Source organism: Cynocephalus volans, chromosome 5 (assembly GCF_027409185.1).
Source record: "Cynocephalus volans isolate mCynVol1 chromosome 5, mCynVol1.pri, whole genome shotgun sequence".
In the NCBI taxonomy this organism is placed as follows: Eukaryota; Metazoa; Chordata; class Mammalia; order Dermoptera; family Cynocephalidae; genus Cynocephalus; species Cynocephalus volans.
The window spans coordinates 71,086,092-71,113,634 of record NC_084464.1 but is presented as its reverse complement, the minus strand read 5'-3'; the positions used below and the strand labels follow the sequence as shown (position 1 = coordinate 71,113,634).

Below are 27,543 nucleotides of genomic sequence, written 5' to 3'. Positions count from 1 at the left end.
AGAGAGTAGGGAAAGATAGCATGTTCTTGATGCAAGACCTTAAATGTTATTGTTTTCTGTCCTAAATGAATTTACACTATTTCTTATGCTCTTCCCTGATAGGGATGGAAAAGTTGTCTCACTCTTAGCCATATACCATATATTTGAGAAAGTGTTAATATGCTGGATCAAATATACCACATCTATTCTATCATAACAGCAGTAATTGAACTACTGCTTGGTTGAGCTTGAGTAGTCTGATGTTATCTTTAAGTTGATGTCTGTTTTTATAGAGACCAGTCTGGTGAATTAAGTGGAGAAACGATAGTGGACCATCCTTTTGCCCTCAAGGATGACACTATTTCTGCTGTTCCCCTAGTGTGCTATATTGTTTTTCATTTAAGGTACGGGCTGAAGGATGAGAGTTTGGTGGGGAGACGGGTTCAGAGGCTTTCAATTGGCAATCCCAGGCAAAAAAAATGATGTGAGGGTTCTACCAACTAAAAGTTATGTCCATTTTAACTATATATTCGGGGACTGGGGAATGACTACTGGAAGCAATAGACTTACTCTAAGCTTCTCTGAGCAGGTATGAGCTGTCAATTTCTCTAGGCTTCCAGCAGCCAATGCTAGAAATATACCAAAAGTAATGCCAACACCATCTCCAGATTTCTTTTCATCCCATTAGTGTAATCTTTTGGGTAACACAGTTCCACCAGCTATAAATTTTCCAGTTATATTAAGACGCAGACAGTACATGTTATTGTGTATGTAAAACCACTATAAGAGGCAGTGGTATCCCAACATATATAACTAACATATGCTTCAATTTGAATTATATAAAACAGACAGAAAACAAGAATAAAACAAAAACAAAACAGAAGTAACAAACAAAAACATAGAAAGTAAAAATTTTGCCCCAAATTCAACTCAGTCTGTGATTAATATTGTAACTTGTTTTTGTTTGAATTTTTTTCTGGCTAATGCCTTTGTCCGTATTTTTAGCAATTTTCTCTAGTGGTACTGTTTCTAGTTATGTTAGCCTTAGGCTTATACTTAAATGAATTAAAAGCTCATCACCTTTTTTTTTTTTTTTTTTAACAAGCATCTTAATTCATAGCATGTTTAGCCACAATTAACCTTCTAACAGTATCATCAAGAAGTAAACCTATATCAAAAAATCACATTGTACCCCATAAATATATAATATAGAGAATTATTATTAGTCAATTAAAAATCAATTTTGAAAATAAAATTAAAAAGAATTCGTGAGAGTTATAGTTATAATTTCTGAGTCATTGCACGATTAAAAATGTTTACTTATTGAACTTATAGTTGAATGTCTGCTTTGTAAGATATAAAATTCTTAGGTACTATTTTCTTTCCATTAAGGCTTTGTTATTCTATTGTCTTCTAGCATTCAATGTTGCTACAGTGAAACTAGCTGATCTTTTATACTTGGAGGATGACTTAACCTTTGTTTTCTATGACTGGTGATTTTTTTTTCCTTTTATCTTTAAAATCCAGTAATTTCACCAGGCAGCCATTTTTGTTGATTGATGTTTTACACTGCTATTGTTGTTATTTTTGTTGATAGAATATAGAGCATTATTCCGATCTTTAGACTTGTGTTTATTTTCTGAAAACATTTTCTGGATGATAGTTTCCCACTTTTTCTAGGCTCCAAATCATGCATATATGTGCTTCTTTCCCTGTTTACAAATCTGTTTGTTTCTATTTCTTTTTTTAATTTTTACTTTTGCTACTTTATTTTACTGATTATTCTCAAACTTGTTTTTATATGCCTGTCTTTTCAATTTTATTGAAATTTCCATGAAACCTTCATTTCTTTAATGGATTTAATTTTACTTCATTTTTTTCTGGAATTCTGCCATTGTATTTTCTCTCATCTTAATAACTGATTTCTTCCTTGAATTCTTTATATGTGCTTAAAGATTTTGTTGTATAGAGGTAGTATCTACATCAGCTTTTTACTTTTTTAAAAATTCCCTGCTTGTGATTTTAATCTGTTAGGTAAGATAATGCTTATATGAGATGTCTTCCTCTTTTTATATTCACTTAGTGTTTTTTTACGTATACATACATATACAAACACATCAGTCCATTCTTTGCTAATTTCTTTTTAAGTTTTTCCTAATTTAAATAAAACGAGTTCTCTATAACCTGAGAATTTATGTGAACATAATACATAAGGCAATGTCCCTGTCAAAAGGAAATAAGCAGAAGATTCCCTGGCTCAGAATAAAACAATATATGATATTGGTTTTTAAATTATGTGTGCCAGAGAGAGAGAGAGAGAGAGAGAGAGAGAGAGATGGGAGAGAGGGAGACAGAGAGAGAGAGAGGACTGATACCTTTTTCTTCATGTCACCATTATAGAGTGGTAGCTGCAGGGCTGTTTTTCTTCATCGGCCCTCAAGGTTGCATGTCTCTGAAATTACAGATTCTTCCAGTGTCTTCTCCTCTGCCCCTAATGCCCTGTGATGGGAATTTGGCCCAGCTATATGTTTCAAATAAGAGTTTTTCATCAGTTCTCTCTTCTGGAAAATTCTATTTTGTGCCATTTCTGCTGGATTCCTCCAGAGGCGATCTCCTGCTCTTCATATCCACCCTTACCTTGATTCCTCTTTTATTATATCAGTCATCTCATCTTCTTTTGTATTCTGGCTTTGTAGTTTTGATAACTGTTTTATTGAAAATCAAGTATTATTGTCTGTTTCTAATTTTCTTTGTCACATTGGTTTAGATTCAGAGAAAGAAGGGCATTGATAACTGTACTTTTACAAGAAATCTTTTCCATTTTGAATATACTGTTTCTCCCCATGAGTTTGAAGTTATGGCTTAGAGATTTTTTTAAGGCTATATGGATACAATATGGACCCTAGATGACTAAACAAACATCAGGAAGAGTCATGTCAGTAAATAACGTCATAGGTGTATATAAACTTCCCACATAACCCCTATTGGATAGGTGACCCTTAAGTGACATTTTTTTTTACTACAGATTTTTCTGCTTCTCCTTCCTTCTTCCCTTTTCTCTCTTCCTCATATATTTTATCCTTATTTCTTTCTAAAGTGTCATACCTTCTTTAAAAATAAATAAAAGGCAATGCGGGTGTTATCTAGATTTTTAAAGGTATTGCTCTATAATTTAAAATTTTAATAAAATGATGGGTCCATAGTAATTTCTATATGTGTAAAGATATGTTAGCTTTCTTCTTAAGTAGGTTTATTTTCATGTATTTTTTACATTGGCTTAACCAAATTTGTGCTAAATTTCAGAATTAATCGTATTATGTGGATATAGCCTAGAACTAAGAGTGTATGATTAGTAATTAGAATATGCAGTTCTCATACATGTTACCCCTAAGTGGTTTGTAACAGATGTAGCATGTATTGTAATGCTAGTACCAATAGAAAACCAATGATTTATTTTATTTCCTATTTGCTTATAACACATTTTAAAAGTATAAAAATGCTTGGCTTTTGCTGGTTCAGTCAATTTTCTTTTGAGACTTAAAGTGTGTTGTTTATTAAATTTTGAGTTTAAAATGTTTCTACTTATAAAACATCTGACACACTGCAGATTTATGAATTATTTTGTAAAATGTTTATAAATTTGTTTAAGTTCTACACTTAGTACTTTAGTTTCTTTAAGTAACACTCTGTTTCTTGTTTTTCTGTTCTAAAATTCTGTATCCTACTCAACTGCACTTGAAAGAAATAAATATATGTGGATTTTTTATATATTTTAAAATGTATTTGAAAGATTATGTATGCATTTTCAAGTATAATTTGAACACAATTTGAATACAATGTGTGCACAGTGTATAAATATTATATGTGTCTATACACAAGCATACATATACTTACATAAATTTTTAAGCAGTAAAAAGGTGCAACTGCACATTGATTTGAATATATAAAAAATTATATTTAAAAGCAGATTGGCATTGACTTGCCCAAAGGATTCTTTTTGGGAAAAACCAGGAGCCAAAAGTAATACTTACTTGCTCAGGAAAAACTGACACACCTACAGGATGATAGCTTCAACTATCTTATCTTGTAGTCAGCCTTTTTATGCTGGTGTTTTATTTCAGCCTTTTTCAGGATATTGCCAAGTCATTTTCAAGATTAATTTCTTATACTTGTGGTAGCTTTAGAAAAAAGAAAATATCTACTGAACGCTGATCATCTGTCTCTGTGGTAAAATGCCCCATTCTCATGGTTTCCGTATTAGAATCACAATAGCAAAAAATGGGCAACTGCTCTCTCTGTACAGCATATGTCTCACTTTGTTGTTTGAGTTCCAGATTAAAGTGTATAAACTTTGGGTTTTCTCCAAAATACAGCATGAGTTCCATCAGATTTATTTCAGGTTTTAAATGTGAATAAACTGGAGGTTTGACCAGATGCACTTCCTATCTCTGTTTAGCTGGCACTTTAGGTTTTTGCAATGAAATGAAGAATTCTCTGAATCTTGGAAAAGCCTGGAGTTGTTTTTCAGAGATGCTGACCTAAACAGCAGCTTGAATTTCACAACAGAGAAAAATATCGATCAGCTGTCTTCTCACATGGCACAGGAGATTAAATCATGTAGAATATATTGGAAACACTTGGATAATTTAAATAAAATTACATCAAGAAATTATCCAAATAATTCACTTACATTAAAATGAACATTACTTAAAAATATAAAAAATAAATCTCCAATAAAGATAAATGATTTATAGATTCTATGTAAAAATAGATAAATAATAGTACGTGTTCCAAGTTATAAACTATATATTTTTTGAAAAAAATACAAAATAAGGCTGGATAATCTAAATAGAAAAGATTCTTTTCTTATTAATATTAAAACAGAAATTATTGGGTATGTATGTACCCAATAGTCTTTTCTTCAGCTTTAAAAAACAAAGACAAAGACATCAAAAAGAAAGGTTTGTTTTCTATTAGATCAAGTTTTTGTACTAATATGCCTAATAGGATTCTTTCCTACAAATAAGGGTACTTCAGAAAGTTTGTGTAAAAACGGAGTTAAAAGATAATACTCATCTTTCCATGAACTTTTTAAATACCCCTTGTCTTCCTCGTATTCAAATATAATAGAATATTGTAGATTCTAATATTCTATAAAATACTGAAGAATACCACAGTAAGGAAGCATTATCCTCTCTGTTTCATAAATTAACTTTATATTTTAGTAGAGAAAGTCAATTTTAAACTTATTTGATGCTAAATTATTTCTGGTAATGCTTGTTAGAATGGCCCTTGAATTTTTATTGCATGCCTTGATTTTTCCTCAGAGCTCCATATTTGAACTTCTTACCGTATAAAGATAGCATCTGAAATCATGCAGATAATTTGATTCAAGTTACTATGTATTAACCATAAGGACAATCTCCTCCTCTCCCATCCCCATTGCTGTCATTCCTTACTTCAGGCTTTAAATGTGAGTAAACGGGAGGCATCTGGTGGCACCATTATCTTTCTAGTATTGAAGCTAAAGTCCTTCTAGTCCCCCATTCCTCACTCAGCCTCATCTACTTAAACTAACCATTGTCCACATAGTCTGAAGCCTATACCAGAAAAATATCTCAAATCTGATGTGCCTTATTACTGCCTTTCTTTAGGTTCTCATAATTTCTTATCAGCAATAAAAACATAGCTTCCTGAATGATCTTCATGCTACCAAGCTCTCCTGATTTTAATCCATCTTCTACCCTGTACAAATCTGATTGTGTCACTTCCACGCTTAAAAACAAGAACAACAAAACCTTAAATATCTTCAAGGGTAGAATTCGAAATTCCTTAATTTCATTTTCTTGTTGCTGTTGTTTTCAAGATCATTAACAACTTTGTCCCGCTGTAGCATTTTAGGCTACTTCCATCCTTTCATCCCACTCACATCAATCTCCTCATATGATTTTACATCTTAAGATTTTCATGCTGTTCTTCAGAATGGTTCTTCAGAGTTTTCTGCTTTTAAAGTTTACTAACAAAATAAATATTTTAAAATAATTTTTATCAGTCCAAATGACCTAAGTGGTTCTCCACATTTCTTTTCAAGAGTATTGCAGGGGTTAAGAGTATAGTAGGGACCATTTTATAATTCATTATTAATATAGTTTTGCTGGTGGTACACCTGATGATGTAACTAAATCAATGAACAAACAGGTGGGTGGATAAAACAATAAAATAAAGAATGAATTACTTAGGTAGCAAATATTTTTTATTTCTTACTTTTTCTGTGTCCCTTATTTTTTAGGACACTAGAAAAGATGACAATACTATTTTATTATTCACAGTCTTATTATTTCTTTTTCACCTACCAATTTTGGGTGAAATTTTGTTTTTTGCTCCTACATAAGAAATGACTCCAAGAAACATAAGTAAACTCATTTTTTTAATAAGATAAAATTTATACGTATTTACAATGTACAACATGTTTTGATATATGTACACATTAAGGAATGGCTAAATCAAGCCAATTAACATATACATTAACTCACATACTTATCTTTTTTATAGTGAGAACACAAAATCTAATCTTTTAACAATTTTCAAATATACAGTGTATAGGCTATAGTAACCATGATGTAAAATTGATCTCTTAAACTTATTTCTCTATCAAACTGAAATTTTGTATCCTTTGACCAACATGTTCTTAATCCCCCCCACTTACCAGTCTCAAGTAACCAAAATTCTATGCTCTACTTTTATGAGTAGTGAACTAATTTTTATAATAAAATATTATTTTAAATTATGTGTATTATTAGATTTGTATTTATAAATGTATAGCTAAAAATGCCTATATGCCTTAATATACAAAACATGTTCAAACATAGCGACATATTGCTGAACCATACTTAGTCATTGCCCATCCATATTTACAGTAAGCTAAGTATGTAGAATGGCTAGTATCCAGAAATTGGCATCTATTAAGATTTTTTAAGCTAATGAAATTCCTTTAATAAATAATCTTTTTTCCTTATTTTTAATGACACCTATTTGCTTTAGTGTTTTAAATCAACATTTAATATTTGCAATGTTGTTTTTACTTAGAAGTAGTTCAATGTATTTTACCTTTGATGTAGGTTTCCTCACATGGGAAAAGAGCAAATTTTAATATATTAGTCTACCTTTAAGCACACACTAAAATTGTTTGCAAGAGTTTATTATTTATACAACCTAAAAATTTATACGGTATGTGTTTTGATTGTAAGGTTTTTAAATCCATAAAGACTCTGCTTCTAGCTGTGAGTTTGAAAAATTCTGCCAGATCACACTGAATCCTGAAATTGTATCATGGTACAAACTTAAAACCAGATTGAAGCTTTCACATGAAATATGTTTTTCCATCCATCAAGACAAGTTTCTCTGACATTCAGGGCCGAGCCCGTGGCGCACTTGGTAGAGTGCTGCGCTGGCAGCGCGGCGACACTCCCGCCGCGGGTTCGGATCCTATATAGGACTGACCGGTGCACTCACTGGCTGAGTGCTGGTCACGAAAAAAAAAAAAAAAAAAAAAAAAAAGCAGATTCAAATATATAAACCTGTAGAACTGATTGTTAGTTACTGGTAGTGACTTTGTTCCTTGCAACTTTATTCTCTACAAAATATCATCCATCACCATAGGACTCAGCCTTGGCATCATCAGTGCTAGTGACATAAGGCCAGATGCTTTCCTAAGGACTTGATCCTTGTAATGACACCACATGAAGTCTTGGACCTCCTGTTATTTGAGAAGATAAACCTTCAATACACATGCTAAATATTCAAGCATTGTCTGTTATTCACAGGAAACTCAAATTATCTAAGTTGAAATTATGTACTCATAAGATAATACAATAAAGAAAGAAAAGCATAAATATGTGTGTTATCCCCCTTATGTCCTATGGACATGATATGGTAGTGACTATGATTTAAGGAATTATTAATTCTCTTGCTTTTCTCTTCTTAAAATTGCCATAGTATAGTCATTGATTCATGTGGTATGAATGAATGGTTATATTTGCATTAAATTTATTTCAAATAAAATAAATGCACTGAAGCTATTTTATTGGGACTTGGTAATACCTAATTTAAACATTATTTCACAAAATGTTAAGTGGTCTGATAATGGATTTGAAACATGCAAAAAATGAAAGAAAAGAAAAAGTGAGAATCTGGGAGGAAGAGGTTCAGGTTTCATATCCCAAGTTTTGTATACATCACTTTTATCCTTTGCACTTCCAGCAATTTCATCTGTAAAGTAAGAATACCTCTTTCTATGTATTTCAAAGCTTTATTGTAAGTATCATATAGATAATATATTTGACAGTTTTAAAATTTAATGTAACTTAATAAACAAATATAGTGTACCACAAAAAATTGAAGAAATACTCAATGTTGAGAAACATATTGTATTTAAGCTGATAAGGCAACAAATGTTTTTGTTTGTTTGTTTGATTTGTTTTGTTTTGTTTTTAATTCTGTGACAGCACCTAGTCACTAGTTTAGGTGGCTGGGCAATGTAGATGTCAGGCACTATAACACTTTTTATTCATTTTCTCACTTAATCTTTACAACAGTTCTCTGAGATTACCAGTTTGACTAAACTCTCTAATCCTTAATTTGCCAAAAGAAAAAAATCAGGTAAATCTATCTCATTCCAATATCAAAGATCAATCAATCGATACTTACAATTTTGTCAATATTTATCATATATATGATGATATGGATATTCAGATAATTCTAACACATGAAGGAACCAGAGGCTTAATATTGGAGGCAAGCCATGCAAATTGTTGGAATCCAAGGTAGTATATGTGTTGAGTTCCTAAAGGCTGTGGCAAGCAAATTTTAGAGAAAGGTGAAATTATGCATAGAATTAGTAAAGTTTTACTAATAGTATATATTTTTTAAATAATCAATTTTAGTAATAGGATATTGGAGATAATCAAAGATGAAGAGAATAGCACCTTAAACACTTTTGTAAGTGAAAGAGTACCCTGTAAATAATTATGCTGGAACAACAGGTTAAGTCAGGGCTATCCAGGAAAAGTAGTAGGAATAGTCACCACAATAATTTGTATGTTTTTTTTTAAAGGAAATTAAAAATATAAAGGATTTTTACTCCTTCTTAAAGAAAATAACCTATCCATAGATATATTTTTTATATTGTAAAAATATGAGTTGTTTCAGTTATAAAGTTTTCCTTATACAACCATACCTTACAAAGATGTGTTCAATTTGCATGGTAGCAATCACTTTCCACACAATACCAATTAATAAAATATAAAACAGCTGTAAAATCCAGTTGATTTTTAGATTGGATTTAAGCCTATTGAACTAGTAAACACTTTGCTAGTCAATTATGCCTAAACCCATCTTGCCTCTATTGATTTTAGGATTTATTTCAATGGCTACCATATCTACTTAGAGTTCAATTTCAAGTGTTGGTATAAGTCATTCATTCAACTGCCTCCTCTCATTGTATTGGTATCCTCTACATTTATTAAATGGAAGCTGATATTTCTGGGGCTTTGAGACTGCAAATGAAATGATCTCTCTCTCCCTCCCTCCCATCCTTCCTTCCCACTCCCCATGTCCCGCCTTTTACCAACATATTTCTTAACATGTATCACATGAGATGGTACTATTTTCAAATTACCTTAAAATCGAATCTATCAATGAAGAAAAATTTCTTCTGAAAATAATTTTTCTAATATCTCATATGCCTTGTTTTGTAATTCGTTACTTATCTAATACCACAGTCACTCAAGATGTGGAGCTCTACTATGCTCACAGATTGACACAAGTTCTCTCCCTGAACCCACCTGCAGTCTGTGATTAACTTCCACTTAAGTAGTTAATGGACAATCCTTGCATGCTCTCTGTCTGCAGGTTCCATTATAACCTGTTCATTTCCCTTATATGGATAATACCTTACGTGGAAAACTTTTCCCTTGCCCTATTTATTAGAATTATATTGCTCTTAGGAGCAGAACTAGCATAGTTTGATAGAAAGTGATTGGCTAAAGTGGCATTTGAAGACAATGACAGATACTGGAAGGCTGATGGTGAGACTGAGCTAGTCTGTGATGTACTATGATGTGCCAAATGCTTTAATGTTTATTTTTTATTTCTCTTCAATTCCCCTACATTGTTAGAATGTTAATAGGAAGTATGTGTTAAAAAGCATATTTTAAATGTTCAACAAATAAACACACACCAACTGAAACCAAAAACAGATGTTTAATATAACGGAGCACCTTGTTAAATATGCTGGGTATTACAAAAATAGCATATTGCTAAAGACATTAAATATCATTTTAGTCTTATAAACAATGACCCCATCTGTAAAAATTATCCCAACACAAAGAAATAATAGGGAGATTTTGCTCAATTGGTAATTCAGCTTAATAGTTGTTCTCTGATGTATCTCAGTGTACTATGTTAGAAATTTACCAAATGCCTCTTAAATTTTATTTCAGCCAAGTCAGTCAGTTTTGAAGTAACGTACATTAAATTGTCCCTGGAAATCAGGAAAAAAATGTTTTTGAACTATATATAATTTATTAATTTTGTTATAAATTTTTAAATACCACATGTTATTAATTTAATGGAGTAATTGCATTGAAAATGCAAAGAATAAACTTGAAAAAGCATTGTTCACATTTCTTAAAATTTTATTTCAGCTGTGAATGTACATCTGGATGGACTGGACAAAACTGCAGTGAAGAAATAAATGAATGTGACTCTGACCCATGCATGAATGGAGCTCTTTGTCATGAATCTACCATCCCTGGGCAATTTGTATGCCTGTGCCCACCCTTTTATACTGGACAATTTTGCCATCAACGCTATAACCCCTGTGATATACTCAATGACCCTTGTAGAAACAACTCAACATGCTTAACATTGGTAGATGAAAACAATTATTGTATTTGTAAAAAAGGTAAGTGCTTCTATGTGGTTTAATGTTTCTTAATTAATTAATTAGTTTATTTGTTTATTGTCCTTATGGGATGATGGCCCCATAAGTACGAGTGAGAAAAATCTAACACATTGGGCATGGGGTAGTGTTTGATTCCAAATCCAGGTATGAAAACATATTGGAGAACTATACCTAAAAAGTTAACTTACATATAACATTGGGGTGAGGGGGGAATGGTGAAGTTTTATAGCTGTTTGCCTCTTTAAAAAAAAACCAAAAAATCAATTTTCAGAAGTTGTCTCTGTTTCTTCAGTAAGTTTTTCTTGCTGAAAAATCTTGTCCGGGTAGTGTTCCTGACAGTAGTAGTTGGAGATGAGCATAGGTATAATCAAGGGTAATAAAATGCTTCACTATAATTTGCTTTCTGGAGCTATCTAAAAAATTTCTTCTTTCTGCTTTAATTGCTCAGCTACTGTCACGTGATTCTGATGGCTACTTTGTCCTGTAAGAAGATCCCATGTAAGAGAGAATGGGCAGATTAAAGGATATTATTGTAGTCTTTGAATCTAGCCGTATCCGAAGCCAGACTACTCTGGCTCTTGGGGTCATATCAGTCAATAGTGTACTTATTATCATTACTATCATCTCATCAGATGTAACCAGAAGAGATCTGATTAATGCACAGGTGGTTTGGGTATACATTTACTGCTGATGTACTGCTGGCTTTTCAAGAGCTATCACCATCTTCAACAGGAATGCTTCTGCCATTAAACTAGAACATAGCAGTTTTCAGTATAACTGGAATGTGTCATGAGCACAATGCAAAAACATGTTGTGTTTAGAGGTCCACAACTGCAATTTATTTTCTAATATTGACTTATGGCTGATGTCTCTTTTCCTGTCACTAGCTTTTAAAGGATTCAATTAAAGATAAGGACAACACTTACTTACTCTTCTGATCAAAAATGCCGGAGTAGACTATATCAATTAATTAGATATCGTATTCAAAGCTACTTCCATTTATTTTGACAAACCCTCTAATACATTAAAATATAGATAATCCATTTTAAGGATATCAGGGCAAGTCGTTGAACTAGTGTACATGACAGAAATTTCTGGACCTTATGAATGATTGGAAATAGAAACTGAAGATCCATCAGTATGTAACTGTTTTTGCCAAAATGACGTGGGCTTTATAGAAAATACAGAGAAATGTGCTCAGGAATGAGGCAGAAAAAGCAAGAAAGAGAAGAAAAATTGTGAGAGGAGCATTATTTGGTGTCCAGAAAACTTCAGTAATTATGAAGTACATAATTAAAATGAATAAATAATTATCATTTTAACAAGGATTGAGAGTAAAACTTTTTGAAAAATTATTCAATATCACTTGAGGAGCTAATTTATTCAGCAGAAATATTCCATGGTTGGTTCTTTAGTTATTAAACTTGGATTCTAAGAATATAAGTATTAGAAAAATATTTATTGAGGGGGCAACAGTATATTTACTCACTTTAAATAAAACCTCTGTTTACACCAGTGATAATTTTCTACCAGGTGGACATGTTCTTTTTCCAAATCATAATATTCTTAATAATTTATTTATTTATGAATATATTTAATAAATATTTATAATCAAGTGAGATATCTTTCCTGTTTTGAGGTGATGGAAAGTAGGTCCAGAGATATCATAAACCCTTCTTATCACATATCAATCTATTAATAATATCTCCTAACCATTTTAACAGCCACAAAGATGTCTTGGAGAGAATTTAGATTTTATTATTATAAATAAGCAATTTTTTCCCCCTGGGATTTTGACATTCTAATTAAGGCTTCCAGAAAAATATGACTAAGCCAATCAATGCTTTTTATAGAGTGACAGTTGGGCACAGTAAATCGAGCGCACAGAGATATTTGAAGTGCACATCACTTTTCAACTATTTTGCATTTATATGTCTGTGTGTGTATAAACCTAAGTAATTGTGGTAGTGAGTTTCTGTAAATCGGGCTTAACTATTGTAAAAACTTTTAATATTGCCTTTGGTTGTTCAACTTCTGAAGCAGATTAAAAAACTCAAAACTGTAACATTGCTTTAAAAACTACCTTAGAGAATTCAAGAGGTTTACTATGGAATAGTTTAGAAGCTATGTTCTAGGTTACTTTAATAGCTGTTATTTAAAATAAGGTCTATGTCAAGCCATTGCATCCTTTTCAAAATTTATTTTTATTGATTATAAATATTCATGTGGCACAGAGCTGACCATCAGCACCTGTGTCCAAGATTTGGTGATCAGATAAATAGTATCAGCATGCCCACCACCTCAAATTGCAGTTATTCCCTGTGCCCCTCTCCCTGCCTGCCTGGCAACCCATAAGTCTGTTCTTTCCTTCTGCAAGTCCAATGCACCACTGTGGTTTTTCTTTCCTTCCATTTTCTCTCTTAGCTCCCAGTTATGAGTGAGTACATGTGGTATTTTTCCCCCTGTGCCTGGCTTACTTCACTTATAATTTTCTCCAAGCTCATCCATGTTACTGCAAATGGCAGAATTTATTCTTTTCCTATGACTGAGTGGTATTCCATTGTGTATGTATACCTCATTTCCTTATCCAGTCATCCATCAATGGACATTTATGTTGGTTCCATATCTTGGCTATTGTAAATAGACCTGTGATGAACATGGGAGTGCATGTATCCCTTTGATGTGATGATTTCCATTCCTTTGAGTATATACCCAAAGTAGGATTACTGGGTCATATGGTAGATCTATCTGTAGTTGATTGAGAAACCTCTATACTGGAGGTTGTATTGATTTATAGTAATACCAACAGTGCAGAAAGGTTCCCCTTTCTCCACATCCTTGCCAGCATTTGTTATTCTCTGCCTTTTTGATAACTGCCAATGTAGCTGGGATGTGATGATATCTCTATGTGGTTTTGATTTGCATTTCCCTGATAATTAGTGATGTTAAACATTTTTTCAAGGAACTGTTTGCCATTTTTTTAAAAAGGAAATATTTGATCAAATTCCATTTTAACAAGTACCAATATTTGGAAGTGCCAGAAATTCCAAGACTTAACATCTATGACAGATACAGCATTTGGAAGTTCTACTACACCTCTGTGCAAGTTGTTGGTGTTTGTCAATTGACTAGAATATGGCAAATAATGAGAAAAGAGATTTAAGGCATACGATCTGAAGGTTCAAAATACTTATTTCTGAGTTTCCGTTCACGTTTTTAGACAGTCTATAGGGTCTGTCACTATTTAAATATGAGTATAGAAACCAGAGGTGGGAAATGAGGAGGGAAAAAGAGGTGAGAGAATAACTGGTAAAGGGCCACAAAAAATGTTTGCATTGTGTGATGATTAAAGAAAAATAAAAAAGAATCAAGAGCCAGAGTAATAATATGGCTACATGTATATTAATCCATTTCTGTTGCTTATGACAGAATACCTGAAATTAGATAATTTATAAAGAAACAAAATTTATTTCTTACAGTTCTGGAGGCTGGGAATTTCATGATCTAGGGAGTGGACATAGTGATGGCCTTCTTCTGGATGGGAACATTCTACAGAGTCCTGGGCAACCAGGGTATCACATGGCCAATGGCCCAGCAAAAGAGCTCCCTTCTCACTCACTGTCCTTATAAGGACATCAGAAACACACCCATGACAACCCATTAAACCATCAAGGGATTAATTCATTCACAAGGGCACAGTTCTCCTGTTCCAATCACCTCTCAAAGACCCCACCTTCCACCACCATATTGGGTGTTAAGTTCCAACATGAGCTTGGGGGGACATTCAACCACAGCAACATGCTGTACCACTAAATTATGAAGAGCATTCATATTCACTCTGAAGGACCAGCAAGTAGAATAACTTATCTTTTGGATTTATGCCAAACTGATTGCTCAGCAGGTAGACTATTTTTAGTTAGTGTAATTGAAACCTTTAGTAAAAATAATCTAATCTATTTTGGTGCAATGTGAGCTACTTAAAATTGTAGGTATAGGGAGCTGAGGACAGCTTCCACCACCCAGAAGCAGGCAAGGAGCATGCCCAGTGACCTAGGCAGGAGCTGAGTGCAGCCCCTACCACCTGGAAGTGAGCAATGAGCATACCTGGGGTCCTAGGCAGGAGCCAAGGGCAGCCCCTGTCACCCAGAAGCAGGCAAGGAGCATGTCCAGGGTCCTGGGTAGAAGCTGAGGGCAGCACCCCCTGATAGGAAGCAGGCAAGGAGCAAGCTGAAAACACTTCTGCACAGGTGGTCCAACACAGCCTCCACCACAGCCACAGCTGCCTCAAAAGCAGCTTGCTGTCATAGCAGTAGCCACAGCCACCATGCAGATGGTCCACCAGACACTTGACTGCATTGACACAAGCAAAGTCACCACAGGAGACAGGAAAAAGAAGAGGAAGTCTTTCTCTTCAAAGCCCACACTAGAGTAATAGAAAAAGTAAATGCTCTACTACATGACCAGACATCAGTGTAGAGATACTAGAAATAACACAATCCAAGAAAACATAACACTACCAAAAGAATACAGTAATTCTCAAATACCAGACCCTATAAATCAGGAAACCCTTGAAATAACTGAAAAGGAATTCTGAGCAACAATCTTAAGGAAACTCACTGAGATATAAGAAGACTCAGTTAGACAACATAATGAAATGAGAAAAAAAATCCAGGATATGAAGGAGGAAACTTGCAAAGATATTAATACCTTTAAAAGAATGTAGCAGAACTCATGGAACTGAAAGATTCACTCAACAAAGTAAAAATACAAAACAAAACACAACTGATAGCTTAAGCAGCAGCAAGAGAAAGAATTTCTGATTAGAAGGTAGTCTTTTTGAAATAACCCAGATGAACCAAAAAAAAAAAAAAAAAAAAAGGAAGAAGAATTTTAAAAACTGAAGAGTATCTAAGAGAACTATCAGACAACTTTAAACACACAAACATTCGAATCATGTGTGTTCCAGAAGGGAAGGAGAAAGAAAAAGGCATGGAAAACCTATTCAATGAAACAATAATGGAAAACTTCCCTGGTATAAGGAGAGACAAGGACCTTCAGATCCAGGAGGCTTGAAGATCCACAAACGGATTCAACCCAAAAAGATCCTCTCCAAGACACATTATAGTCAAACTGGCAAAGCTCCAACAAAAAGAGAGAATCTTAAAAGAAGCAAGAAGAAAGCATCAAGTCACCTGTGAGAGCCCATATGATGCAGACTTCTTAACAGAAAGTCTACAGGCCAGAAGAAAATGGGATGATGTATTCAAAATAGTTAAAGAAAAAAAGTGCCAGCCTAGAATACTATACCTAGCAAGGCTGTCCCTCAGAAATGAAGGAGAAATAGTTATTTTCCAGACAAACAAAAACTGCTGGAGTTTACCACCACATGACAAGCCCTGCAAATCCTCAAGAGAGTTGTGCATCTGGAATCTGAAAAACAGTAATCACTACCATGAATACACAAGAAAGAACAAAACTCACTGACAAAAAAAATGCAAATGAGAAAGAGAAACTAAATCTTACAACCACAGAAAACCATAATGGCAATGAAACAAAAGCAAATTAGGTGTCAGTCTCTTTGGAAGATGATAGAAAAACAATTCATTTTTCTGTAATTCGTAAGTAAAAGAGAAGAGTCAAGTATTTATGCTGTCTTTCCTATATGAGTTGTTCCTCAGGGTAACCATAAATAACTGAGCAGGGAACGTTTCTGTCTATTGCAGTATCTCAGCTAGTAAATAAAGAGGGAATAAAATAATTAGAATGGTATTTTGCAAACCCCTATTGAAATAATGGATCTAACAAATGATCGTAAGTGTCTGCTAATACCACAGAGGCAATCAGACATAATGGGCCTCCTGCAGTAAGAACATATGCCTCTGTAGCCAAATCTAACCTGAGTGAGACCAAGACTCAGGATCCAGCAACTAATCATCAGGAAATGTAGGGGACAGCCGAACATGTTAAATGACATGTTAAATTTGCTCCACCAGCAAATCCAGACCTTGAGAAACTTTATGGGGTAAAAGGGAAAAATCAGATGAAGGGGAACTTATAGATTAAAAGAAACTTAAGAGACAGCTGACATAGCAACCAGTGAGCCAAAGAGAACTTGTTTAGAGCTTGATATAAACAAATCAATTGTAAGAAACAAAGAGGAAGGGGAGAGAATTGGAGAAATTTAAACATGTTTAATGTTTGATTATATTAAAGAATTACTATTGATTTTAAAATGTGATTATGCACTGCAGTCTGTCTTTTATAAAAGAGTTCTTATCTTCTAGAGACACATACATACTGAAATATATACAAGTGAATGTTATGATATAGGAATTTACTCAAAACAATCCAAGGTCAAGGCAGAAAATGGGTGGGGGGTACAAATAAGATAAGATTGGCCATAAGTTTTTGATTGTTGTGGCTGGATTTCTTGTATATGTATTAAATTTTTCATAGTAAAAAGTTATAAAGAAAGAAAGAAAGAAACAAACAAACAAACAAACAAACAAACAAAAATGGAGCACTACTGTATACTAGAAGTATAGTGGATTACTAGAAATATTGAGATACATAAGCTTTGGAATAAAAGTTTGGAAACTGAATTCTGTTTCTGCTATTTATTAGCTTTATTTTTATAGAGCCAATATCCAATTTTCCCATCACGTCATTTTACCTACCTAAAATATTTTTTAACTAAAGATCTATACTAAGAGCTTTACAAACTCGACCAAAGGGAGTTGTAGTAAATAAAAGACATAATGTGTATAAAAATGCCTAGAAATTAGTAGGTAGGTAGTTAATGTTCTTCCCTTTATTCATCAAAGAAAGTTTTCAGTAAGATCCATTATAACACATACTCTATTATGCTATAAAAACAACAATTCCTTGAACTTTTTAAGACAAGTGAACAGATATGATGTGGGGGAGAGAAAGGGAGGGGGGAAAAAGAACAGGTAAAGGGTCATGAAAATCAACTACAATGTATATTGAGAAGTTAAAATAAAGTAAAAAACAACAACAACAAAAAACATTTCTCAAGGAGGAAAAGACCTTCCCATTCATAAATAATGTAATGATTAAAAATAAATAAATAAATAAAAATTGTAGGTGTAGTAAAACACCAGAACTGTTGTGATGATGTTTTGTAAGAAAAGCTAAGGTCAATGCATCTGTCCTCTGATTAGAACCAAGGTGAGTTATTTTGATCTCTGTGAATATTGAACATTTTCTAATGAAAAATAGGTAAAGAATAATTTAATTCTGACTCATAATTCAACACTGGTTTCTCTTATAATAATTCTATTCGTTTGGAGCAATTTCTTTGATTATAAAAAATCATTGCTTTAATAAATAAAAAAAATAGCACATACAATACAATTTTATAAGATTCTAGGAACAAATGGAGTTTATTTTTGATATCCCAATGGTGTTACTTTGGTTATTTAGTGTGCAATCAATTTACACACCTAAACATTTTATTTTACAGTACATATAATTTATTTTACCTCTATAATCTGTGTTCTGTACACAACACATTACACAAGCCACACTTGCAACTGCAAGTAGTGTTCTAGAAGTCTAAAATTCTTATTCTTTATTAACTGATTCAACAAACAAATATTGATTTTCTATAGCGTGTCAAGTCTTGAGACAGGTACTGGAGAAATTAAATTGACAAAGATATGTCTTCTAGGAATTTAAGCCTTAAGAGAGAGACACACAAGTTAACTAACCATTAAAGTACAATGTAGTAATAGCTTTCACACTTATGGTAGAGATATGCACAAGGAACAAGGAATTGTGGATACATATACAGCTTTCTTATTTAGTGGGACGACTCTGAGTTATGTTCTGCATGATTTCTATGAGGGCCTCCAGCAGGTAGAGCCTCAGTTGCTCACAGCAATAACCCGCTCATTAAAGCATTCCCTTCCTTGTTTTATTTCCTACTCTCTTGCAATAATTCCTGGGATCAACTCTCAAATAAACTACTTCTGTGCAAATTATCTCAGTTTCTTCTTTCAGAAGAAACCAAGCTAACACACATAGTAAATTCCATGCCTCTGGCAACTATGATCGATCCAAGTCTAGACATGTAACAGGAATATTGTCATTCAGAATCCGTCCTTGGAATTGATGCAGACAGAAGCAGCCTTCTCTTTCTGCCAGAGTTTTTCAGTCAGTGCAGACAACTACCATGTTCCTTTCACATGGAGAAGATCTGTATGTAGTAAGAGAGAAGAGTTTGGGAAAGAACGACGAGTCCCAGCTGTTCCTATAGTTCTTTGTTCAGTTCTGCAAACTGCCTGGTATCCCTCCAAGCTAGGCTACCAATAAATCCCATTCCTTGTTTAAGTTAGTGTTTTTGTTTATACTTGTATTGTATATAACCAAAAGAGTAATGGCTAACACATATAGTGAAGGGAAAGAGCTTATTAAGTAGGAGAGGTTGAATGAACTGGGTTTAACTTAAAGCTGGTAGAGAGAATATAAAAACCACATGAGGATTAAGGGAGGTAAAGATGACTTTAGATAGAATGCATGCGAGAGTTTGTGTTCATAGCATATAGTAGAATTACTGTATTAGCCTGTGTGTGTGTGTGCATAAAGTGAGAGATCTAAAATCATTTCAATTTTGAAATATGTTTCTTTTCTAATATTTTCTTTGTGAATAATTATTTTCTACTTTGAATTATATCTTGGTTTATAATCGAGAACATCACCCTATCAAGTACTTTTAATTTAATGTAAAAGGCTTAGTTTCCAAATGTAGTCACTTTATCTGTATGTCTCCAAGGTGAAAGGAGCAAAAGCTTTTTTAAACGACACTCTACCAAGGATTAAAATGTGTCAAAGATGCCTTGTCAGGTGTTGCAGTGAAAAGCAAAATCAGATCATTTACATGTGCTATCAGTTTACAATTGGGATCCTAAGCTTGATGGATTAGTAGTACCAGAGGAGTCAAGTAGTTGCATTTAAATGTGTCTGTTACTCCAGTATACCTACTATCATTATGGTAATGAAACATTTCCTAAGGTGTATAATTGCAAGCACCAAATAAATGTGTCACTTAAAAAAACAGTTTGTCTAAATTAAAAATTACTACTTTTAACAATTAAAAACAGGTTTAAACAATTGTGGAAACACACTGGGAAAATTCTTCAAGGAAAAAATATATCCAATTAACCCTAAAACATGTTAAATATTTATTACGTTAAAAAATATCAGCTTTTCTACTCATTTTTTAAAAATTTGCTTTAAAATCTGTGTTAAACGTATTAGGGCCTATTGGAAATATTAGTATTATGAATGCATATTTCAGAGTTATTAAGGTTAAAGTTGCAGCTCTTATCTAATATTGGTTAATTCTTTTAGAAAATTTTAACATTTTTATTAAAATGATTTTAAATACAATAAAAAAATTTTAAATTGTCTTGCCAAGAGAGAATTCTGAGATTTTTTTTCTTTAAATAAATTTTTTAAATAGAGAAATTAGATTTTTTTTAATCAAAGAGAAGTAAAATAGTCTTTTAATATTTTGAAAAAAACATTTTTAATATTTTTATTTTTTAATTTTAAAATATATGATTTTTACCTTCTTCTTTAAAATACATGACACAATATACTCTAGTTTTTCTCTGCTTACTTTTATTTCTAATTACTCCAACTGATACCACTTCAAAAGTGAGAGTTGGTAAAGTGTAGTCCTTAATAATAAAATGTTTGCTAAAAAGCTTTTTTATGAAAACCTCACTATTGTTAATGTACTTTGTTCCATACCATTCCTTCTAGAAAACCAAGTACAAAAGGTTGAACTTGTTAAAGATGAGAAAGTGTTAAGTAGTTGAAAAAATAATACCTATAACCTAGATTGATTTATATCCTGGATTTGAGCAGGAGGGTTTGTAACTAATTTTAAATATTTTGGAGGAGTGGGAGTGTAAAAACAATATCATTTACTACCTATTCACCTGCATCGTTACAGCAAGACAGTATAAGAAAGAATCAAGAAAGCATCCATTTGAGAATGCCTCACAGTTTGTGGGTGTAAAAAATCCTACTGCAGTTAACAAAGTAGAGGCAGCCAAATAGTCCTGGATAGGAATAAATAACAGGGGAACAGCATAGAATTAATTCACTATAATTTCTGTTTGGACAGTCTTTTGGCTGTAAGTGCATACATTCAAAACAAATACCCTTCATACAAATTAATACCAACATTTTACACCTAGGACTATAGAGCACATGTAGTTTGGAAATAAGTATATACACATATCACTCCTATAAAATCTCTAAAATGTAAGATTTCTCAGCAAAGCTTTGGCTTATTTTGAATGCAATCCACGTATACTTTATTTTTTTCTTCCCAAGTCTACTGCATTTCAGCAATCTCATTTCCTCAGCCCACTGACATGTCAGTACTTGGTAACAAAGCTCCATCTCAGAAATGTCAAACTTAACGAAGAAGGCAAAATCATAGAAAACAAGGTTATCCTGTGAGCTCTGTGGGTTCCTAAGTCCTGAGTAATCTTCTGATTCACCACCCCAGCTGAATTATGGAGGCTCACTGTCACTTCTTAGCCAGCCAGTTCCATGAGTTCTAGTGCCTCAAAAGAATATTTTTAAGAACATTGTAGTATCAAAAATGCTCTTCTTCCCAGAGAAAACTAGTCACGTGCAAAGTAGTAATTTTTGTTTGTTTTTTACTGTGAAGTTGAGTTCCTTGTATATTCTGGATATTAATCCCTTGTTGGATCTATGGTTTGCATATAATAAAAAATAAATTTAAAAAATAAAATTAAATTTTAAAAAGTAAAAATGGTAAAGTGCATCTAATTTTCTAACTTTTTAATTTGCAAAAAATCTAAGTACAATCAAATATTTAAATAATTGAACATTTTTTGAAAATAGAAGCTAAGTTGTTTATAACTGTACAGTGACATTTACAACTTAAATATAAGAACATCAGTAATGATGGAAGAATTGTGAAGTTTGTTAGCATAATAACAACTTGCTCACCTAAATTGAAGAGAGACATATTAACTTGGAAATAACTCATTTTAATTTTGTTTTTAATGCTGAGAATACAACATCTGTATGTGAATGAATTAAAAGCATGTCACTTCACAGATTAATTTGAAGGTTCTGAGAAGTGAGTAAGAAAAAATAAGGAAAATTAATAATATTGCTTGTCCTGAAAACTGCCTAGACTGCTAGTCACATAAGCACTACAGCTTTCTTATAATTAGTGTTTCATGTTGCATCTTCATTCCATCTTTCTACTTTTAACCAATCTTTGTCTTTATATTTTAAGTGAATTTCTTTTAGATATGTAATTGCTTTTGTTATTTTATTTGGCCTGTCTCTGCCTTTTAATTGGAGTGTTTTTTAAAAATTTTATTTAATGTAATTATTGTATGTATGACTTTTAATATTGATACATAAGAATAGTACATAATTGGGGGTACATGTGATATTTTGATACATATATACATTGTATAATGATCAAATCAGGGCAAATTGAGATATTCATTGCCTCAAACATTTATCATTTTTTTGGGTGTTGGGAAACTTCAAGATCTCTTCTAGCTATTTTAAAATATACAATAAATTACTGTTGACTATAAGCATCCTATACTATACTATAGAGCACTAGAACTAATTCCTCCTGTCTTACTGTAATTTCGTACCTATTAACCAACTTCTGCCTATTCCCCCCTCAACACACACACACCCTTTCCAGACTCTTGTAGCTACTCTTCTACTCTCTCTGCTCCTATGAGAGCAACATTTTTATCTCCCACATATGAATGAGAACATGCAGTGCCTGTCTTTCTGTGCCTGGCTTATTTGACTTAACATGTCCTCCAGGCTCATCCGTATTGCTACAAATGCCAAGATTTCATTCTTTTTATGGCTAAACAATATTCCATTGTGCATATATACCATTTTCTTTAGCTACTCATCTGTTGATAAATCCATGTACTTATAGCCAACTCACTTTTGACAAAGGCACAAAGAACATACATTGGGAAAAGACAGTCTGTTCAATGAATGGTGCTGGGAAAATGAATATTTGTATGCAAAGAGTAAAACTCGAATTCTAACTTTCATCATCTACAAAAATTAACTCAAAATAGATTAAAGTCTTGAATGTAAGACCTGTAACTTTGAAACGACTAGAAGAAAACTTTGTGGAAATGCTGGAAGACATTTGTCTGGGCAAAGACTTTTTAGGTAAGATCTCAAAAGTATGGGCAACAAAATCCAAAATAGACAAATGTAATTATATCAAACTAAAAAGCTTCTGCACAGCAAAGAAAACAATCAATAGGGCAAAGAGACACTCTGTAGAATGGAAGAAAATATTTGTAAACTATTCATCTGACAAGAGATTAAAAATCAGAATATGTAAGGAACTCAGACAACTCAACAGCAAAAAACAAATAATCCAATTAAAAATGGGCAAATGATCTGAATAGACATTTCTCAAAAGAAAATATACAAATGGCCAACTAGTATATGAAAAAATGCTCAACATCGTTAATCATCAGGGAAATGCAAATCAAAAACACAATGAGATATCATCTCACACCAGTTAAAATGGCTGTTAATCAAAAAGACAAATAGCAAATGCTGGAGAAGATTCAGAAAAGGGGGAACTCTTCTACACTATTGGTGGGAATGTAAATTAGTAAAGCCATTATGGAAAACAGTATGGAGGTTCCTCAAAAAAACAAAAATAGAACTACCACATGATGCAGCAGCCCCACTACTGGGTATGTATACAAAAGAAAAGGAGTCAGTAAGTCAAAGAGATATCTGCACTCCCATGTTCATCACAGCACTATCCAAAATAGACAAGATATGATATGTGTGATTCTAAATAAAATGCTATTTTCTACTTGTTGTATTTGCACTTTGTTCATTTTTCTTCTGTTTTCTTTTAAGTAATTTTTAGGTTTTCACATTTTTTTCTGCTAAGGAGGCAGCCAGATATGATAAAATGTAATATCAACCTCCCTGTCAGATGCTGATGGGAGGTAGGTTTGGAATTTGATCTGATGGTAGACACCACAGAAAATGGTAATGACTTGTGACATGGTACAATGAAAAACAAAACACGTAAAGTCCATGTTCTATCATGGGACTCTGAGTGAGAAAATACTGAGGGAATTTTCTATTAAGCAGTAGGTGATGAAGCTGAAATGTCATTCTACAGAGCCAGAGACCAAGGAAGCTGTGCTATATTATTTGCATGCCAGCATTACAAATGATTTTAAACTTTGAACATTAAGAGATATTTGCAATAGAAAGTGGTGAAGAAGCTATAAGAAAAGAAAGAAGGGCAGGTGCTGTGAGAGGAAGACAGCCATTCACGGGTAGCTAGACAAGTCTATGAGTATGTGAACAAGACAGTTTACTTAGAGTATTTTGAATGAGCCTCTGTTCCTCAACTAAACAAGCCTGTCTCCATATTGACATTTGTAATGTTGCCCCAATGATTTAGTGCTTAATCATATCACTGAAAAAACAAGAGAAAGGAAAATCCTCGTTTCTTACATGTTTGAACTAGTATAGAAAAAATATTAACAAGAAAAAATGACTATGAGTATGTATTTTGTTATAGTTAATATTTATCAATGAAAATAATTGTTTAAATGATAATCATAAATATTAAAATATTGAATTTTAGTTTAAAAAGTGATATCATGAGGAATTTTTATGACATAAATGTTTTGAAGTAATTACAACTGACTCTCTTATCTCTGTATAATTTTCTTTCACATTCATTGTTTTCTGGAATAAAACTGACATGTGTTTAAATGGATGACTAATTATGTAGCTATGAATCAAAATAATTTGTTTTCTTTGAATCACTTGGATATGAAAGACAATTAAATAATTTGCCTCATTTGCTAAGTGCCTTGAATAAATTCAATCATTGAAGCTCAATTTTACTTAAAGATTGATCATCACATTAATTCATTTGCTTTCCAGATCATTTCAATTCTTCCTGTTCAAACATTGAAATATCTTAAAACAACAGTAACATTAGCAACAACTCTGCTTTCCTCAGGGATTTTCTAGAGGATTCTTCCCTTGATTCTTTTATTTGAACTCATTAATCTGGAAACTGGGGTAATTTTATTCATACATTATGTAAAATAGAGTTGTATGAGAAGCCTGAGATGAGGTATTTTCTTTTCTTTTCTTTTCTTTTTTTTAACATGCATTATGAGCATATTCTTTAGAATCTTTAACAGTGATTCTGATTTTCACACTCTAAAGCAATAATTGTTCATCCATACCCATCTCATCTCTCTTTGCAGGACCTGAAGTTGAACACTGTGAAATTGACATGAATGAGTGCTTCTTCCTTCCCTGCCAGATTTACGGTGACTGTGAACATGGGGTCAACAATTTCAGGTAAAGAAAAGTTAAAAAATATCTAGATGCATGTATACATATCTAAATTTATCTAGATGTATTTGTATTTAAAATTTCAATTGACAAATTAAACAATGTTTATGATTATTAAAAATTTGCCATGCTGCAATTAGTTGAATCTTCAATTTTACATATTTATACTAATAGAATTTTTTATATTTCTTATTTAAAAGATGTGTTTGCAGACCCGGGTTTTCTGGACCTCTATGTGACATTGAAATTAGTGACTGCTCCTCAAAACCTTGTAAAAATAATGGAACCTGCGTGGATCTGGCAAACAGGTTAGAGGCTACATTTTACTGAATCAGTTATTTTATATGTGTAATTTAACAAAAAATAAAATGAGTGCACAGGTACTCATTGTGCAGCTTAGGAAGCTGAACATTACCAACACCTTTGTACTTGTCCCTGAGTACATGCCCCTTCCTCCCACCCAGTGATATAAAATATCGTGAATTTATGTTTACTGCCCTTGCCTTTAATTTAGTGTTCACTATTTGTATGGATGCCTAAACAAAACCCTCTTTAGTTTTCATATTAATATGAGTAAAATAATACTGTGTATAGTCTTAATATTCTTTGTATTGAACATATGTTTCTGTATTACCTGCCAATGCATGTACCTCTTCCTAATTTTTAACTCTATAGAATATTTCATCTTAAATATATTCCAAAATTTATTTATCCTTCTACTGATCATAGACATTTGGGTTATTTACCACTATTGTCTTACCAACAGTGACATTAAAGTTTTCAAATATTATGGTACTTCAAAAAGTTCATGGAAAAATGGTACTAAAAGATATCATGAATCTTTCCATGAACTTTTTGAAGGCCCTTCGTACACAAGTACTAGTGTAAATCTAGTTTACATACCTGGAAATGGAACTGTTGGAGCATTGTCTAGATATATTCACATTTACTAAATCATATTCATTTTTTCCATTTCATTTTGAAAAGTGGAGTATTTACATTCTCATCAACAACAGTGAATAAATGTTTCTATTAGCATTGTCAGAATGTTCCATCTGGGCCTTCATGATGTGTGTAAAATTATATTACATTGTGTTTTTCTCTGCATTCTCATGATAACATAAGGTTAATCAATTTTTCATAGGTTATGATATATTTCTTTCTTTTTAGAAATACCTAATAATGGTATCTGCTCATTAATGTTATCTTATTGATTTGTAACAATCTTTATATAATTACTTATACCTTTTTTAGTGGTATGTATAGAATGTATGTTCTACTAATTGAAATAGACTTTTCATCTTTGTAAGTTATGAAAACAAAAGTTAATTTTAATATATTTGAATTAATTGATTATTTTATTTTTGGTTTCCATTTTTATCTTGTTTAACAATGTTTAATGTAGGACAAAAGAATATTTTCTTATATCGTCTATTAAAATGCTTAAAGTTCTACCCTCATATGTAAATCTCTACCTATTGAGAATATTATGAGTGTGAGTGTGTGTGTGAGTTTGTATAGAATGAGGTAGGAATCTGTTAAATTTGTCCATAAGAATAAGCAATTGTGTCTACTACATGTATTGAATAAGTTCATCTTTTACTCACTGATCTGCAACATATTCGTGGTCACAGATCAAGTTTCCACATATGAATATGTCTATTTCTCTGCCTCTATTATGTTGCTTTAGTTCAGTCAGTCATCCATTTGTTAATGCTGTAAATCTTACTTACCTTTGACATATCTCAGTACTGGTATGGCACAGCACCTCATCTATTTAATCTTCTTCAGGAAGCTTTCGTTATTTTTGACAATTTCTTCTCTTAAAAATAAAGTTATACTCTACATAAATATACATCCAAACAAGGAAACAAGAACAGGTAGAATTTTCATTGAAATTGTATTGAATTTTGCTGTGAATTGAATATTTCCCCTCCCCAAGCTCACTGAAGTTTGAATTGTATCCCTCAAAGTTCCAGGTATTGGAAACTTGGCCCACATTGTGACAGTACTGACAGGGTGGGGAATCTTATCATGATGATTGAAAGGTGAGACCTTGAAGAAGTGATTATACGTTTGAATGGATTAATAATGGTGGTAAGGGGCGCAGTTCTGAGAGCTTTAAAAGGAGAGCACATGAGAGTCTCTCTTTGCTCCGCTATTCTGCCATGTAAGAC

General features: G+C 32.6%; 1 protein-coding gene across 1 annotated transcript in view; it reads left to right on the top strand.

The window, feature by feature from the left end:
* Nucleotides 1-27,543, top strand: part of EYS (eyes shut homolog) — a 1,675,061-nt gene that overhangs the window by 578,253 nt on the left and 1,069,265 nt on the right. Inside the window, 3 exon segments of the mRNA XM_063097631.1 lie at nt 10,683-10,942; nt 25,276-25,372; nt 25,567-25,674. Coding sequence (XP_062953701.1) covers nt 10,683-10,942; nt 25,276-25,372; nt 25,567-25,674 — 465 coding nt within the window.